Source organism: Protopterus annectens, chromosome 14.part0 (assembly GCF_019279795.1).
Source record: "Protopterus annectens isolate FY-2018-M chromosome 14.part0, PAN1.0, whole genome shotgun sequence".
Classification (NCBI taxonomy): Eukaryota; Metazoa; Chordata; order Ceratodontiformes; family Protopteridae; genus Protopterus; species Protopterus annectens.
In genome coordinates this window covers 408,142,914-408,159,381 of record NC_056748.1, presented here as the reverse complement: position 1 = coordinate 408,159,381, position 16,468 = coordinate 408,142,914, and the positions used below count along the sequence as shown (strand labels likewise).

The 16,468-nt window shown below is 41.0% G+C and overlaps 1 protein-coding gene across 1 annotated transcript in view; it reads left to right on the top strand.

The window, feature by feature from the left end:
- The window catches only part of DOCK1 (dedicator of cytokinesis 1), a gene marked incomplete in the record, with an annotated part of 4,741,214 nt that overhangs the window by 704,326 nt on the left and 4,020,420 nt on the right, over nucleotides 1-16,468 (top strand). The window contains 1 exon segment of the mRNA XM_044056178.1: nucleotides 12,727-12,859. Coding sequence (XP_043912113.1) covers nucleotides 12,727-12,859 — 133 coding nt within the window.

The window sequence follows — 16,468 nt, the reverse complement described above, 5'->3', positions numbered from 1 at the left end:
CAGGACCGATGGGTCCTAAACATTGTATCCCAGGGATACAGATTCTACTTCCACTTACTGCCAACCTCAAGTGGGTTACCAGACCTTCCTCCAAAACAGTGGGCAGAGGTTCAAAAGCAAGTACTTTCTCTTCTCAGTATCAGGGCTATTCAACCTGTTTCAGTAGAGCAAAGAGGACAGGGTTTCTACTCCAGACTGTTCCTGGTGCCCAGAAAAGAAGGCTATTGGCGCCCTATCCTGAACCTGTCCATTCTCAACACCTTCCTGGTGGTCCCAAATTTCAAAATACTTACACTACAACAGCTGCTTCTTATGCTAGCCAAGGACTCCTGGCTAGTCGCTCTAGACCTAAAAGAAGCTTATCTGCACATCCCCATTATGGAATCTTGCATGAAATACCTGCATTTCAGGACAGGCTCTATGCACTATCAGTTCTCTGCCCTTCCCTTTGGCTTGTCTACTGCACCCAGGGTATTCACAAAGTGCCTGGCTCCAGTCATTGCATACTGCAGGCCGAGAAATATTCAGATTTATCCATACTTGGACGATTGCCTGATTCAGGCAGACAGGAATTGCTACTGAAGGACCTGGCATTTGTAAAGAGACTTTGAACTTCTCTGGGGTGCACCATCAGCGAAAATAAATCACATCTGGTGCCCAGCCAAAAGATTGTATTCCTGGGAGCAAGCTTGAACACAACTTGCCAGATGGCATTCCTTACTCCAGAAAAGCAGGTTTATTTGACAAACTACTTCAAACTAATGGCACCAGAACCCAGCTGTCTGCAAGAAAAATACTGCAAGCCCTAGGGTTCATGGCCTCATGCATTTTACTTATTCCATATGCAAGACTCCATATGAGGACACTTCAATGGTACATAAAAAGTCTCTGGTGCCAACATTCTCAGGACCTGGAAATTATTCCTATCATTCCTTGTCTAAGGGCAGAGTTCCTTTGGTGGGCAGAGACTTGCAACCACAACAAGGGAATCCCTTTCACTCAACCCCTCGCCACCCAAACCCTGACAACAGACACATCAGACTATGCATGGGGGGCTCACATGGCTGGCAAATGCATTCACGCCACTGGAGCCCAGGACTAATTCACCTACATATCAATCACAAAGAAATGTTAGCTGTACAGAATGCTCTGACAATCTTCAAAAAACTTATCCTTCCAGGACAACTCTTGATAAAGACAGACAACACAGTTATGTGGTACATAAACAAGCAGGGGGGAACGCATTCCTACCCACTCTGCAGGTTAGCCATGGTCCTGTGGAACACAGCTTTGAGCAGCCAAGTGCACCTGCAAGCTCAGTTCCTGCCAGGCAAACAAAATTCACTAGCAGACAACGAGCAGAATTCTACCGGACCCACACAAGTGGAATCTGGAACCCAACTCATTCAAACTTCTAACCCACAGGTGGGGGGACACCAGAGGTGGACCTCTTTGCCTCCCCCCAAAACCATCAATTGAGCAAATTATGCACTAGAAATCCCCACAGCCAAGCATGGAAAATGGATGCCCTGTCCTTTACATGGGAAAACCTCTCAATTTATGCCCCCCCCGCCCCTCCTCTCAAAAGTACTACTTAAGATCAAACAGAACAAACCAAGGACAATCCTTATTGCTCTGGACTGGCCCCGCCAGCACTGGTACAAACACCTACGCAGTCTGGCAGCAGTGCCACCCTGGCACCTACATCAGACCCCCTCCCTGCTGTCCCAGCAGGAGGGACAGATTTTGCATCCTCAGCTTCAAACCCTGAACCGTGCAGCCTGGCTTATTCCATGAATACTTCATCAGCAACCCTCAGCAAACAGATGCTGGACATCATCCTTGAGGCCAGGCGGCCAAGTACTAGGAAATCCTATTCAGAAAAATGGAAAATATACTGTTCTTGGTGCCAGTCTGAAGGGAAGGACACAGCCGTGCCCACCTTACCTCAAATACTAGATTACCTAGCAGAGCTGCTCCACAAAGGCCTATCCTTTTCTTCTATTGAGATTCGTGCCTCGGCCATCTCTGCTCATTATAATACTGAGCCACCTCTGTTTTCTCACCCTCTGGTCAAACAGTTCCTTAGAGGAGCTAACAATTTAAGACCCCCAAGGAGAGTGCCCACCCCAGCCTGGGACCTTAACTTTGTACTAGAGATACCGACGTTTCCCCCTTTTGAGCCTGCTGCTACAGCACACTTAACATCCTCTCTTGGAAAACAGCCTTACTTCTAGCCATCACTTCAGCAAGAATAGTGTTTGAGTTACAGGCACTAATGGCTGTGGAACCCTTCATTATTTTCCATGCTGACAGGGTTTCCCTCAGGAGTAACCCATCTTTTATGCCCAAGGTGGTATCCAGTGTGTCTCTAAACCAATCCATCCATTTACCACCATTTGTCACTAATCCTCAAAATAAAGGGTAAAGGATCCTGCACTCCTTGGATGTGCACAGACAACAACTCAGGTTCTACATTGACAGGACTAAGCCTTCCAGAAAGTCTGACCAGCTGCTAGTCAGCTTTGCTACAGGGGCAGAGGGCAAGGCCATTTCCAAATGGATAGCAGACTGCATCCATTTCTGCTACAAGCACCATGGAAAATCCACCCCACAGGGTATCAGAACTCATTCCACTAGGACTACCTCAACCTCTACAGAATTTCTTAGGGGAGTCCCTACCAGGGACATCCTGGAAGCTACACACCTTCACCAAGCATTACCACTTACCTGTCTTTTCTAAATCCAGAGCTGCATTTGCCGCAGCAGTCTTACAAGGCCTGCTAGCCAGCCCTACTATTTCTTGACTGCTTCCACCCTTCCTCAGCTTTGGGAATCGACCCAAGTCTGATGACTGCAACAGTGAAACACGAAGAACATAGAACAATTGTGTACACTTACCATAATTGTAGATGTTCGAGTGTATTCACTGTTGCAGTCGTGGTTACACTCCCTCCAGCCCCCTGACTCTTCTATGCTTTCTACCTGTCCTCCTTTTGGCCATATCTTATGGCTATGGTATTTACTTTTTACTGCAGGTGTTCTACACTGTGTAATTGCTCCCTATTTTGGGAGCTCCTGACATCTGGGGAACGAAAAACGAATGTAAAGGCGTCTGCTGCATTTTTATACCCCTAATGACCTGACGTCATGGAAGAGGCGATAGCATCCGATGCAGAAATCCCAAGACTCTGGTATTCTGGCCAACTGAGGGCTACCTGCAGGCAGATAACCCAAGTCTGATGACTGCAACAGTGAATAAGCATCTACATTTATGGTAAGTGTACACAACTGTACTTTTTCCTCTTCACTCTAGTCTGTCACCTCTCCGTCTTTTTCTCTTCAGCTCTGGGAGTCACATATTTGGGATGAATGATTTAGCAGTGATTTCAGTTAGGACATGGTGTAGTTGTGTAAGAACTTACCATAGCAAGAGATGCTGCAGTATTCCTTCCCTCCCTCCTTCCCCTTTATTCTCTAGCTGACTATTTCTTTCTGTTGTCTTCAATCCACTGGCTTGGACATAGTCTGAGGATCTCACATGCGTGTCCATACTTCATAACCCAACACACTTGAGCTGAGGCCATACATCAGACATACACCCTTGGTAAAGCATTGGTACCCCAGCCAGATGTTAGGGAAGAAAACCACGTCTGTGCTGGGTACTGCAACTGTAATCAACAGGACATCTACTGTTATGGTAAGTTTTTAAGTAGTTGTAATTTATGTCCTATTGATAATTAATAGTGATGGGTACTGTTGAATGAAGGCTTACACATACAAGTTGCATCATCATTTGCAACATTTCAATTTTTTTCTTAATAATCTGATGCATGAGTGTTGTAAATTACTTTGATAGTCATTGGCTAGTGTAGCATTGGTTTATCTTTACAGTGCTTATGTTACAGAAGATTGTAAGAAGCAGGAGCAAATTGCTGTTTCAGTGAGGTTGGACATCAGTTAGCTCTAAACCCTTGAGGGGTAGTAGCATTAGGAATGATTGAAGGCAGGTAATCCCTCCATTTTGGCTTTAGAACTGTGAAGGAATCCTATGATTTAGATGAACTTTTGGAAGTTTTGGGTAGGGCTGAGCTACCGATAGCTGTTAATATGATGGCAAAATAAGATCAGCACTTTTTCATACCAGAAGTAATTCAGTTTGGGGAGATTGATGCATTATGTTCTATGGACAGGAAAAAAATGAATTTGCATATGTAATGTGAATGAATGGCATTTGAAGCATTGACAGGTTAGTTGTGGAATATTACATATTTAATGTGAATGGCATTTGAAGCATTGACAGGTTAGTTGTGGAATATTGCATATTTAATGTGAATGACATTTGAAGCATTGACAGGTTAGCTGTGGAATATGGAAGCAGTAGAGGACCATGTTGTAGGTTGGGTTGGAGTATGCCTTATCAAGTAGTGGCTGTGCCTTCAGGGGGTGAGGAATGTAGAACTCCTTTGGCAGGCGTATAATATTCAGTTTATCTTGGATTTTAAAATGTCTGCATTTAGTCATTAACAAAAAGGGGGTTAGGTGTGTTAGTCCAAGTTATTTGAATGATGTGACGTACTTGGAGTCTCCTCTGTTTTAATTTGAAAGGGTGGATTTATTTAAGGGTAATTTTAAGCCTTATTGGAGTACGAGTCATGTTATGTCTTAGCATTTTGAATCAGATCTTTAGTCAAGAACTAGCTCGTGAAGTTGCTAAGGCACACGTTGTAGTCTAGTTAGATGGTGTTGAATGAAAGGAAGACTTGGTAGAGCATAAGCTTGTCAGCATGTAGTCACAAGATCTTGAAAAAAATGAGCATGCACCCCTAATAAGAAACTTTATCTTTGAGGAAACGTGTATCTATTTGCAGTTTGTCAGTAAAAACAATTGAAAGGTAAACAATTCAGAAATATTCCAAAGTCTATAGAAAAAAAAGAAGACAGCTAAAATATTTCAAAGTGAGTACTGCATTCCTGTTTACCACTTCCCCTGTGTCGGTAAACTCTTATGAAGTGAGTTACAAAATCACCATTCAGCAATATCGCAATTCTACAATTAATGTATCGATGTTGGAAGATGATACATGAAGTACCCTTAGACTGATGAAGTCATCAGATTTATTTCAGATTACACTTAAAGTAATCTTAAAACAAGGTTGATTTTACTGCTGTCAAACCAGAACATGTTCATAACTGCAAAGTCTCTCAGGATGGTGAATGCATGTTTATCAGTTAAAAGCCTATGGATGTGCAGTATCTGCTTGTTTGCTAACTTTTCTGTAGTTTGCAACCACATTTATATGCATATGTTTTGCATAAATGAGTTCTGCATTTACGACATCCAAAGAGATTTTTGTCCTCAGGTGATTTAAAGCTCATGTTCGAAAACTTCTTCCCCTTGATGTCTGTCTCCACTACAAAACTACTTTTCTTTGCACTTTTTCTGGTGTCCGTGCATCTGGCTGGATCATTTTACAGTTACAACCCTTAACATGCATATTGCCTAACTGGAGTTTCCATAATAATTTAAATAAAGATAACTCTTGTTCAGTGTGGAAAGTAGTATCTGCAGGGTTGTTAATAAGTCCGTTCAACTTTTAGTCTTCTGTGCATATTACCTGAATGAGCATATGCTGAATGCACACACACAGTTTAGATGCTGCAAAAGTGCGAGAAATCAGGATTTTTTTTCCCCATTCAAGATTGTAAGGTCATAGAAACAGTAAAGCAAACAAGTCTGAAGACCATGTGCACTTTTCTAAGTATTACCCTTAAGATATACTTCTTCACCAATTTCTAGGAGGGAGACGAATGTCAATCCAGCAATAAACTTGAAGGTACCCATCTAATAGTCAAGTTTTTTCTTGAAGGAGACAAGGATGTTGTCTCTTGTCCATCTCTAACACATAAAACAGGAAGGCTTGGGGTTTTGTTCAGATGCTTTAATACATACGAACACATCAGGATAGGATAGCAACATCATTAAATATGAATGAAGTAGTTAACAGACAAAGCTAACGTACATGCTTGTATCTCAACAGTTAACTACAAAATGGCAGTCAGGCTCACATGTGCTCAGTATTTATACACTTGTGCAAGCCCTTGGATAGCTCCTTAAAGGTATATACACACACACATTGATCTACAGGTGTCAGTCAGTTTAACATGCAGTGGCAATTTATTCCAGGTATGGGTCAAGCATTGCATAATAGCCATGTCCCTTTAACATGTTTTATTCATGTGGTGGTGGAGGATCACATCCTTGGTTCAGGTATTTGTGTAGCTACTTACCCTGAAACAGTCTGAGTGATCTATTTTGGTATGTTCTTTGATGACAAGGCATACCAGCTGCTGATATCCTGACTGCCATGTTCATGGTGAGTGACCAGTACTGTAAACTATAGACGAGGAAGTCTTCCCAAAGGTGTTAATTTTGCTCTTTTTTTCCATTTAGTTTGAGCCCATTCTCTACACATCATTGGTTAGAAAGATGAGCTGCAGGTTAATAAGACGACTTTATCAAAAATGGTAATTCTACGCATAGCCTTGTATTATGTAATCCAATCCTCTTGGTGAGGTACTTTTGTGGTCTTTCCAGCTGTTGGAAGTGTCTTGTGAGGTACATCCCAAATGGGGCATTGTACTCTGATGGGTCTGATGAGTGTCGAGTAGAGGGGCACTATAACCTGTTTATTTCTAAATGCGAACCCTTTAGTAATTAGGTGGGCTACATAGATGGATTTCCTAACTACTTTGGCAATATGATTGTCAAAGGAGAGATTACTGTCTACCTGGGTCCCCAGATCTCTTACCTCTTCTGTATTAAGGGGGCTGCCACCTATGTGGTAATTCATGCGTGTTTTGTTTTTCTCAAACGGGATGACTATGCATTTTTTGCATTTAGCTTGAGACCATGACTTTGACACCAGGTGTTCATCTCAGTAAGGCCCTTTTGGAGAATGTCCGTGTCAGCCGGAGAGTCATTTATGGCTCCCAGTTTGCAGTCATCAGAGAACTTGGTTAGCCATAGTCCTCCTGTGTTTGCCTGTACTTCTGAGAAGTATATGCCGAACAGTAGGGAGTCCCAGGACCGAGCCTTGTGGGCTACCACTTGTGACTGGAGCCTGCTATTCTTACCATGTGAGTTCTGTCTGTAAGCCAGTTGGCAACCCATCTCGTGACGTAGGGGTTTATGTTCAGGCTGGTGAGTTTTTCTATAATTCCCGAGTGGGGAATGGTGTCAAAAGCCTTGGCGAGGTCAAGGTAGGCTGTGTGAACCACCTTCCCCTCATCTATGGCCTTGGTGACTGTCTCGAAGAAGTCAACCAGGTTTAGTAGGCATGATCTGCCCTTAACAAAGCCGAACTGGGTCGGGTCAAGTGCTTGGAGGTTCTCAATGTCTTTGTTAATGAGTTCCATGATGATGTGCTCCATAGCCTTGCAGACCAGGCTAGTTAGGCTTATGGGGCGACAGTTACCAGGGTCAGTTGTGACCCCTCCTTTGTGGAGCGGAATAACCGTTGCTGTGCACCATTCTATGGGCACATAGCCTGTGGAGAGGCTGAGGTTGAACAGTGTGTTTAGGTGGGGGGTTAGTTAGTTTTGTAGTTCGTGCAAGACGCAACCTGGGACACCATCTGGCCCCATTGTCCTTTGCTTTTGGCTTTTGAAAGGGCTGTTTTCACCTGTGCTTCTGTGATTTCCAGGACACTACACTTTTCCGGTATTGTTGTGGGCCCTATTGGGGGTGAGAGGGGGGGGGGTGAAGTTTGCACTGAATCTATCTGCCAGGATGTTGGCAATATCAGTAGGTTCAGTATATTTGTTGCTATTTTGCATTAGCTCAGAGCATATCTGTGAGTTGCCACTTAGATTCTTGACATAGCTAAAGAAGGCTTTGTGTGGTTATCTTTTGAATCCTTGGCTATTTTTCTTTCGAAGTTAGCCTTGAATGATTTTATGAGAGACCTTAGTTTCTTACTGATACTGATCACGGATGTCTTTCCTCCTTGAGATTTGCTTTTTTTCTGAACTAGTTTCCTCCTTCTATTGTATAGCCTGTTTGTGGCAAGGGTCCACCAGGCTGGTTCCCTTCTCTTATTTGAGTGAGTCTTGGTTTTGCTAGGGATGACATGATCCATGCATCCTTGTAGGTGCTCATAGAGTGCATTTGTAAAGGTTCCTGCATCTTTGGACATTGTTATCCTTTAGCATGGGGGCTGTGAAACTTACCACTTCTGTCTTAAGTAAGGTGAAGTTTGCTATAGAACAGTTTTTCACTGTGGTTTCCTTGGTTGGGGGTGGTGGTGTGGTGTGGACATCCAGGGTGATTAGTTTATGGTCTGATCTAACCAGTGACTAGTTGACCTCTGGTGCGGAACACCTGTTGCCCATGTTGGTGATGACCAGGTCCAATATGTTTTCACCTCTGGTAGGGGAGTTTACCAACTGATCCAAGACATTTGAGTTGATAAATTCCAGGAAGCGCTGGACCTGGGAGTTTGTACTTGAGTAGTTTTCCCAGTTAATGGTAGGGTAATTGAAATCACCCAATATCAGGGTGTTCGGCAGGACCTTCATGTTTTCCAGTGTCTTCAGAAAGGCGGAGTGGTGGTCCTGGGTCATGGAGGGTGATCTGTAGCAGGTCACAATTTGCATTGCAGATTTGCCTGATGTTAGTTGCACATGGATGATCTCAGAGGTATCATGCTGTGCCACTTACCTGGAGGTGTAGGTATCCTTGATGAATATGGATGCACTCCCACCTTTTGTGTTTCGGTCCATGTTCTGTGGCCGAAATGTGTGGTATGAGTTATAGCCTGGTAGTGCTGGGGTGCTCTGTGGAGCCTTGAACCAGGTTTCAGTTACTGCACAGATGTTGACATTCTCCATACTGAGGAGTGCTTCGAGCGCATGCATTTTGAGATTTAAACTCCTGGAGATGAGTAGCATAACCCTCGTTTTTTTATTTATGCTGTTTACGGAGGTGGGTTTGACTTTTGAGCCTTGCCTAAAAAAGGCACTATGGGGGCAGCAAGAGCCTTGGCCAGTATTTGAAATCCTAGGGGTGACAGGTGCAAGCCATCTCTTGCGAAGCAACGAGGCTTGTCAAGCATGTCCCAGGCTGACAGACACTGGCTCCCCTTTGACACCAGAAGCTTAGCCAATTGTCGAAATTGATCATTTTTTTCTTTATGCTGCGGTATCATTCTTGGTGAGGACAGGATGCTACTCAGGTCCAGGGTTATACCTGCCTGGGCTACATGATCAGAGAGCTCTTCCATGTCTCTTTGCATGTAGTCCAGGGAGGTAAGTCACAGGTCATTCACACCAACATGAACAGTGACAGAGTCATATCTGTACTTGTTCTGGAGTGACCTGAGTGCTTGTGTTTTGTGGCGGATTCTGGCTCCCGACAGCCAGCTAACAGTAAACCTTCTCCTTGTCTAGCCTAGTGAGTGGGAAGTCATTGTGCCTGCCTATAGAGTCGCCTATTATTAGTGTGTTAAGCATGTTGTTTTGCCTTAAGGGCTATGATTGTGCGGCACACTGATTTTGTGTGTTGTCTGGTTTCTGACAGGAGGTGCAGGTTTTTTGGGTGTTTGCTTTGGAGGTCTCTGATGCTTTTGCAGGTTTTTATTTAGTGCCTCCGAGTATGATTTCATGTATTTGTGTAGTTTTTGCCAGTGCTGGTTTAGTATGTCTGTGTGAGGCTGGAGGTGTGGTGCAAGTGTTAACCTTCTCCTTATGACTGCCTGTTCCAGTCTTGGGTGGAGAGAGCTTAGCCTCCAATTTAGCTATATAATTGCATCTCTCGCATATGTTAATGTTTTGTGGTAGGAGGAGAGGGTTGTCTGTGTACATGAGGCAGTTGTAACATTGCCTCTGGATACCCAGGTTCACCAGCTGGACTGGAGAGTATACCTGAAATTGCTGTTTGGTCATGCCTGAATAGGGTGAGCTGCTTAGTCGCTTGGTTGGTGAGAGGTGAATAATGAGCCTTGCCCTGCTTGGACAATCACGTGTCGGGGTATATTAGTGCTTGCTATTAGGTCTGAGCAAGTGCTGGACTGCAGGATGCTTGGTTGAGAGAGAAACTACTTTCAAGGGGAAAAACTGAAGAGGAGACTTGGTGGAGCCGGGAATAATTTGGCCCTAGCTAACCTGCGTTGCCCGGATGTGCAAAACCATGCAAACATGGTTTTTACAGCAGGGAAAAGAAAGAGATAGAAATTAGCCCAAAATGGCCTATAAACTATTAACTTCTGGGCTGGAACCAGTCCTTCAGGGACAGATGGCTGCTCAAAGCTCCCCATCTCACAGCTGAACAGAGAAACCTCATCCTATCCAAGTAAGGTATGGGCAACTCAGAAACTTGTAACACAGCTCTAAATTCAGCACCAACCTGAAAAAAGGTGGGAAACAAGGAAAATTTTTTTTGAAAAGATAAGGCAAAAACAGTAAAAAAAAATACACTTAAAACAGCTTTAGATGACTACAAGCAATCAGAAAAGGCTTTTAAACAAATTACCCAATTAACCAGTAAAAAAATCTCCAATGAAAATATTGAATGAAGAAACAGAATTGCCAGTGTTTCCTTGTCTAATGACAAAGGGAAACAATTCAATATGTCCACATTTTAAAGAACAGTAAAATGGAGCCTGATTTAAGGGTGGTATTATTGATTGTCTGAGAAATTATTTCAGTGTGTTGCCATAGAAATTTATTTTGCATAATCTGCAATGTGTACTGGTGAGACTTTCTGTACTGAGTCAGGTTATGCCTACAGTGTGCTATGAAAATGTTATGGAGTTAATCATGGTGAAGGGAGGAAGACCAAACTGTCTGATATGACTTGATTTGCAAAGCTTTTGCTGAACTCAGAATATGTCAAGCTTATGAATTAGTGTGTATTTAGTGAAATAAGATCACGGGAGAAAGTGCTTGCAAAACTGAGGAACCCAAATAGATATGGGTATTAAAATAGCCATAATGTTTGTTTGCACTAATAAGTAATAATTTTAGAAGTTTAAGTATTTAAAATTAAGAAGAACCTTTTACAGGAGACTGTCATGCAAAATCATAAGTCTGAAGTTTTTGAAATGATTTGAGTTTGTGATTCAATTAACATGTTCGTATAGGACCTAGAAAATACCAAACATGCCAAGTCTACAGTTTCTACGTCAATGGATGTTAATCGCCTCATTATGTGGATTTTGATGTGCTATTTACCCTAAATTAAAATGCATAGTTATTCATTTTATATTGATGGAGAAGTAATGTGAGATATGGAGACGTGCTGTTCTCCTGTGTGGTAGTTCCAGGTGATCAAAGGAAAAAAATATGCCACACTGCAGAATAAAATGTCACTGCACATGACCCCAGTGTTTGGATAATGAAGTGTACCTGTAAGAGTATACATTTGTTATTTATCATTGTTAAAGTCTAGAGTAAGATTTAAAAATACAGTCAAAAGCATTTTAGAATTTTACAGTTAGCACATAGCAGAGTAAGTCATTAGAAAGCAACACTGATAAGAAGCCATTGAAAAAGGAAAGTGATGCTGTTTCTAGATATACTGTAAGAACTTTGTGTCTCAAAAGCACCCTCCTAGATAAATGCAAGCAAATACCAGCTGTTATACTGCATCAAAGCTATGCCATATCACAGTAACAGATGTGCATTTTGTGAGCAAGATCAAATGTAAGTAGTACTAAAATGTTTTAAGGCATTAGTACTTCACATAAGGTAAGTAAATGGTGAAAAAATGTATTCTGTTACTGAGTGGAGTCTTCCTTTTATAAAACCACATTTTTAATCTGTTTTTTTTTTTTTGTGTACCTTGCTCTGTTTAGTTGGTATGTATGTGATGTTTTTTTTTGGAAGTGTTCTAATGACTACTGTTTTTGATAGGTGCCGGAGAGAGAACTGCAGACTAATGTCCTCCTTTTCTCCTTAGAAATGTTGTGCCGTGATTCAGAAATGCAGCTGCTGCAGGATGAAGGCGGCAACTGCCATTATCAGCAGATGCTAGCTGGGTGGTAGTGCAGTACCAGCATTCACTTTTTGAATGCTGCTATTGCATTCAGACTAATTCTTGATCACTTCAGAGCACTGTCTGTACTAGAGTTTTCAGTACCAGAATTCAAAAGTGAATGATATTGCTTCAGCACTACATTGGTGTTGTATTTAGAAAGTAGCAAGCTGATTTCTGCAGTTGCTTAAAACAAGAACCTTTCCTTCTAGTGAGGTCTTCTCTGAGAATATATATGTATTTTTTGGTCCTCAACTTGTTTTATAGAAAATGACCTTGTCCAACCCTAGCTTAGAATCGAAGGAGGTCAACAGATCACGGAACTGCACCGGATGTCAAAACACCTAATGGCTCTGTCTTGACTGATCGCAGCCCATCTCCACCAAACACATGAACATACCCTGTACTTCTATTTTTGTATTTTTCAGACTTGTCATAAGGAGTTGTATGCAAATCATATTACTGACATTGCTAACAACTGTACAACTGATTAATGTAGACTTTCTTTGAATGACTTTTTGTCCATTCATTGAGGAAGGATAGTTGACTTTAAGGGTACTGTAAAGCCATTGTAGAAGTTGCTTGTAGATGTTGGGACTTTTGACAGAATACAAAGCTGCATATCCCTATTCAAAACTAATAAATGGTTTTACGAGAAAAGTGGCAAACTAATGTAATCTAATGTGTCCTAGGATCTTGGCAGTAAAGACTCCGCAAGAGAAAAAATCACTTTTGTATGCCAAATCATAAGAGTGGGTCGTATGGAATTGAGAGAGAATACAAAGAAACCAACTTCTGGCCTCCGCAGACCATTTGGAGTTGCAGGTAAATTGTAATAATTATTGAGAAGGATAAGCTCACTACTGGATCCAGGTTTGTGCACTTATACTATGAACTGTTGACAGCTATTTCTACACAATTAAGATGTGTGCTGAACTGCAGTATAAAGTAAAGTTACTGTGGAAGTCAGGGAGGATGTGGGAAAAGTTAATTCAAAAAAGGCACACATGTTACAGCTTCTGTTACCTTTCATACTCTAATTTTAGCTTGTTAGGGCACTGCAGGGGTTTATATGAAATGGAAACTTTGACAAAAACAGAATGCAAACTATTGAAGTAAAAGTTGTAAATGTACAGAAATCTATACAGAAATGTAGACAAAGTGCTTGCATTCCGGTTCACACTGAATTGTACTTTATCCTGGTCATGAGAGCAGTAAATCATTCGAGATGGGTGATCTCCCCAACATACTTTTACTCGTCCAGGCATTTTTTTCCATTGTTGCTTTGTTATACATGGAAGACCAGTGCTGGTCTTGTGCCACCTTTGGTACTGACATAAATTGGCATAAAGCTTCAGTACAGCTAACTTTGGTATTCTCCTACATCAATTCTGTTTGCCAGTTTAGGAGTCTGTCTACTGCCATTTTGATATGCTAGTGCATTATTCAGTCAGTACACCAGTAGTATAGCTTTTGCTTTCATCACACCAAATTTGTATGGCAATTTATTAGTGTGCCCATGTTAATTTAATCTGGAATTTTTCATCCCAACAAATTTATATGGAAATTTATTATTATGTCTGTGTTAACTTAATCTGGAATGGTGCATGTCTGTAACACACAAACAAGTGTGCAGAAATGGCAAAATTTCCATAGCCAATGTCTGCTTTGTTTGTGGCAGGTGTTAGCACAGAAATATGTGAGTATTGTTTATTGTTTAAATTGTGTTAGTTTAGCAAAGGCTTTGGTCCTCATTAATTTAATAGCTTGTCTTTCTGCATGACAGAAAGTAAGTCACAAGTTAAAATGCATTCTCATGCAATGAAAAAACGAAAATCAGGACAAGCATAATTGTGCTTCTGAGGGTAAACTGATTAAAAAATATCCATCTTTATCTTTGTGTGTGTGTATATATATATATATATATATATATATATATATATATGTACACGTGTGTGTGTATATATATATATATATATATATATATATGTACGTGTGTGTGTGTGTGTGTGTGTATATATATATATATATATATATATATATATATATGTACACGTGTGTGTGTGTGTGTATATATATATATATATATATATATATATATATATATATATATATACACGTGTGTGTGTGTGTGTGTGTATATATATATATATATATATATATATATATATATATATATATATATATATATATATATACATGTGTGTGTGTGTCTGTATAAATCTGTAAAAATACATTGAGAAGGTGGCTGTAACTGCTTCCTGTTGGAATTCACAGGACTTTCATAACAATACTGAAATAATAAATATTGGTATACCATGCTACTAAGTCTAATGTTGAGGGTACATAATGGTATTCTCCTTACTCTGAGATCCAGCAGTCTTGGATTTAGTATACATAGGCAGCGTGTGGGCAGTGTGGGGTTGGGGTGGTGTTAATGGCATTAGTCTGACCTTTAAGACTTGATACATTTCTGTGGCAGTAACAGTTTATATTGATTCATGACTTTCAGTTATGGGTTTTATACTTCTGATATGGAATTAAAACTGCGGTGGTGGTGCTGCGATAGCATTGTCGCCTCACAGTAAGACATTGTCCTGTTTGATTCTCAGCTAGAGCATCTTCTGTGTGGAGACATGCATGAATGGGCGTACCTTCGTTGAAGGTTGTGCGTCAGGGCCAGCAACTCAGCACGTAAAAATCTACTGCCAATCATTAACGGACCGGAGTACCGCTGTGGCAACCCCTAATCGGGAAAAGCCGAAAGCCACAACAACGGAATTAGTACCACTGAAGATACACACATGCTTTTGGTGGTTTCTTCTAAGTCATAAAATCGTTTTTTAAAGTATATAAAGTAAGTTATTCATGTCTGTTGTGACTTCTATCACAGTCAAATCAGGTGCAGGTGCCATGTCTGGAGCTATATGAAGTAGTTCTATAGGTGTTGTAGGCATGAGGTTCTAAATACCTTTATAATAGCGACTCCTGAGTGCTGGTTCAGATCTGTGCTACTGAAGGAAGGGAAACTGGCCTCACCTGCATCAGTGCTTCTAGCTCTTGTGTTCTCTGTTCATTTTGTCTCAGCCATTTAAGCATAATGCAATTGTGAGAAGTATGGTCCAAGTACCTTTTGCAAGGATCTTTATATGTAGGTTCATCAGGGAGCTGGGTTCATAATTTCTCATATTCCACAGTTACCTTTAATCTTTGGTAAGATCATCCCTGGGATTCAATAAAGCCTACACTAAGTGTACACGATATGTATTCAGTAAAATTCTTGTATCATTTTTTTCTGTTTTCAAGTCACCCACAAAGATTATGCTGTGTACATGCAGTCTGCACTTTCTGGTAACCTTTATGAATCCCTGTCAGTATTTAAAGCTGCAAAAATATCAGTAGGAAAATTAAAATTAGGAGGAAGAAGGTGCGTGTTATGTTTGTTATCTATTCCTCAGAACAGTGTACACATAGTGTACACTTCATTGAATCCAGCCCAGTGGTTCTGGCTTTAATCATTTGATGAAAATGTGATCATCCTAAACTCATTGTATCTTTAAATGTCCCCATTAACACTTTAACCAGATATATACCACCACTTTTGTAGAACTCTATAGAAAAGTTGTTAAAGCATTGGGCCCTCCCTCCTTTTACCATTCAATACTCACATTAGTTCAACCTACATTCTCCAAACCAATGTCTGCTTCCAGAGTTGACTTATATCCTTAAGGTATCTGCTGATCTGCAGTACCTGTTGCTTTACTGTTATATATTTTTTTCATAGAAGGACCAAAACATTGTTCTGATCTCATGTCTACTTGCAACTTCCCCACTAACTTTCATAACTTCTACCCACCTGCTCTTAGATATCCACGATATATTCTCGGCCAATGAATTCTCACTGGAGCCATCAGAGTTGTAGTCTTTTGACATATTCAACTTGTATAGAATCCATGATGCGTTTACTCCAGTTGGCTTCTTAGAAATGACTAGTCTTTTGCCAATTTGTACTACATAACTGCAGGTTTAAAATATTTGTGTCCTCTGCCTTTCTCCTTCTAGTCTTTGATTCCTGTAACATTAACTAGCCTGAATGGTTGTCTTTATCTGATCCCAACCATAAATTGTTTTATATGGTTATGTTGCTTGGACCTGTAGATCACTCTCTTAAATGGCTTTTAGCATCTTCCCTATATTTGTAGTGGGCACTGTCACTACCCCTTACATTGTCTTTTTGAGTCTGGCATCCAGAAGAGAGTAAAAAGGTCAGACACACACATCATTCAGTAAAAACTGCAAGAAAGACCCAGCCAAGCTAGAGTCTTCAATGTGCAACACCTTAAGTTTCGTATAGTGAATGCTCAGGGATATATTCAAATTACCCCTTTAGGATATACCAGTGTTTCAGCTACATGGCTTCTGAATGCACACTAC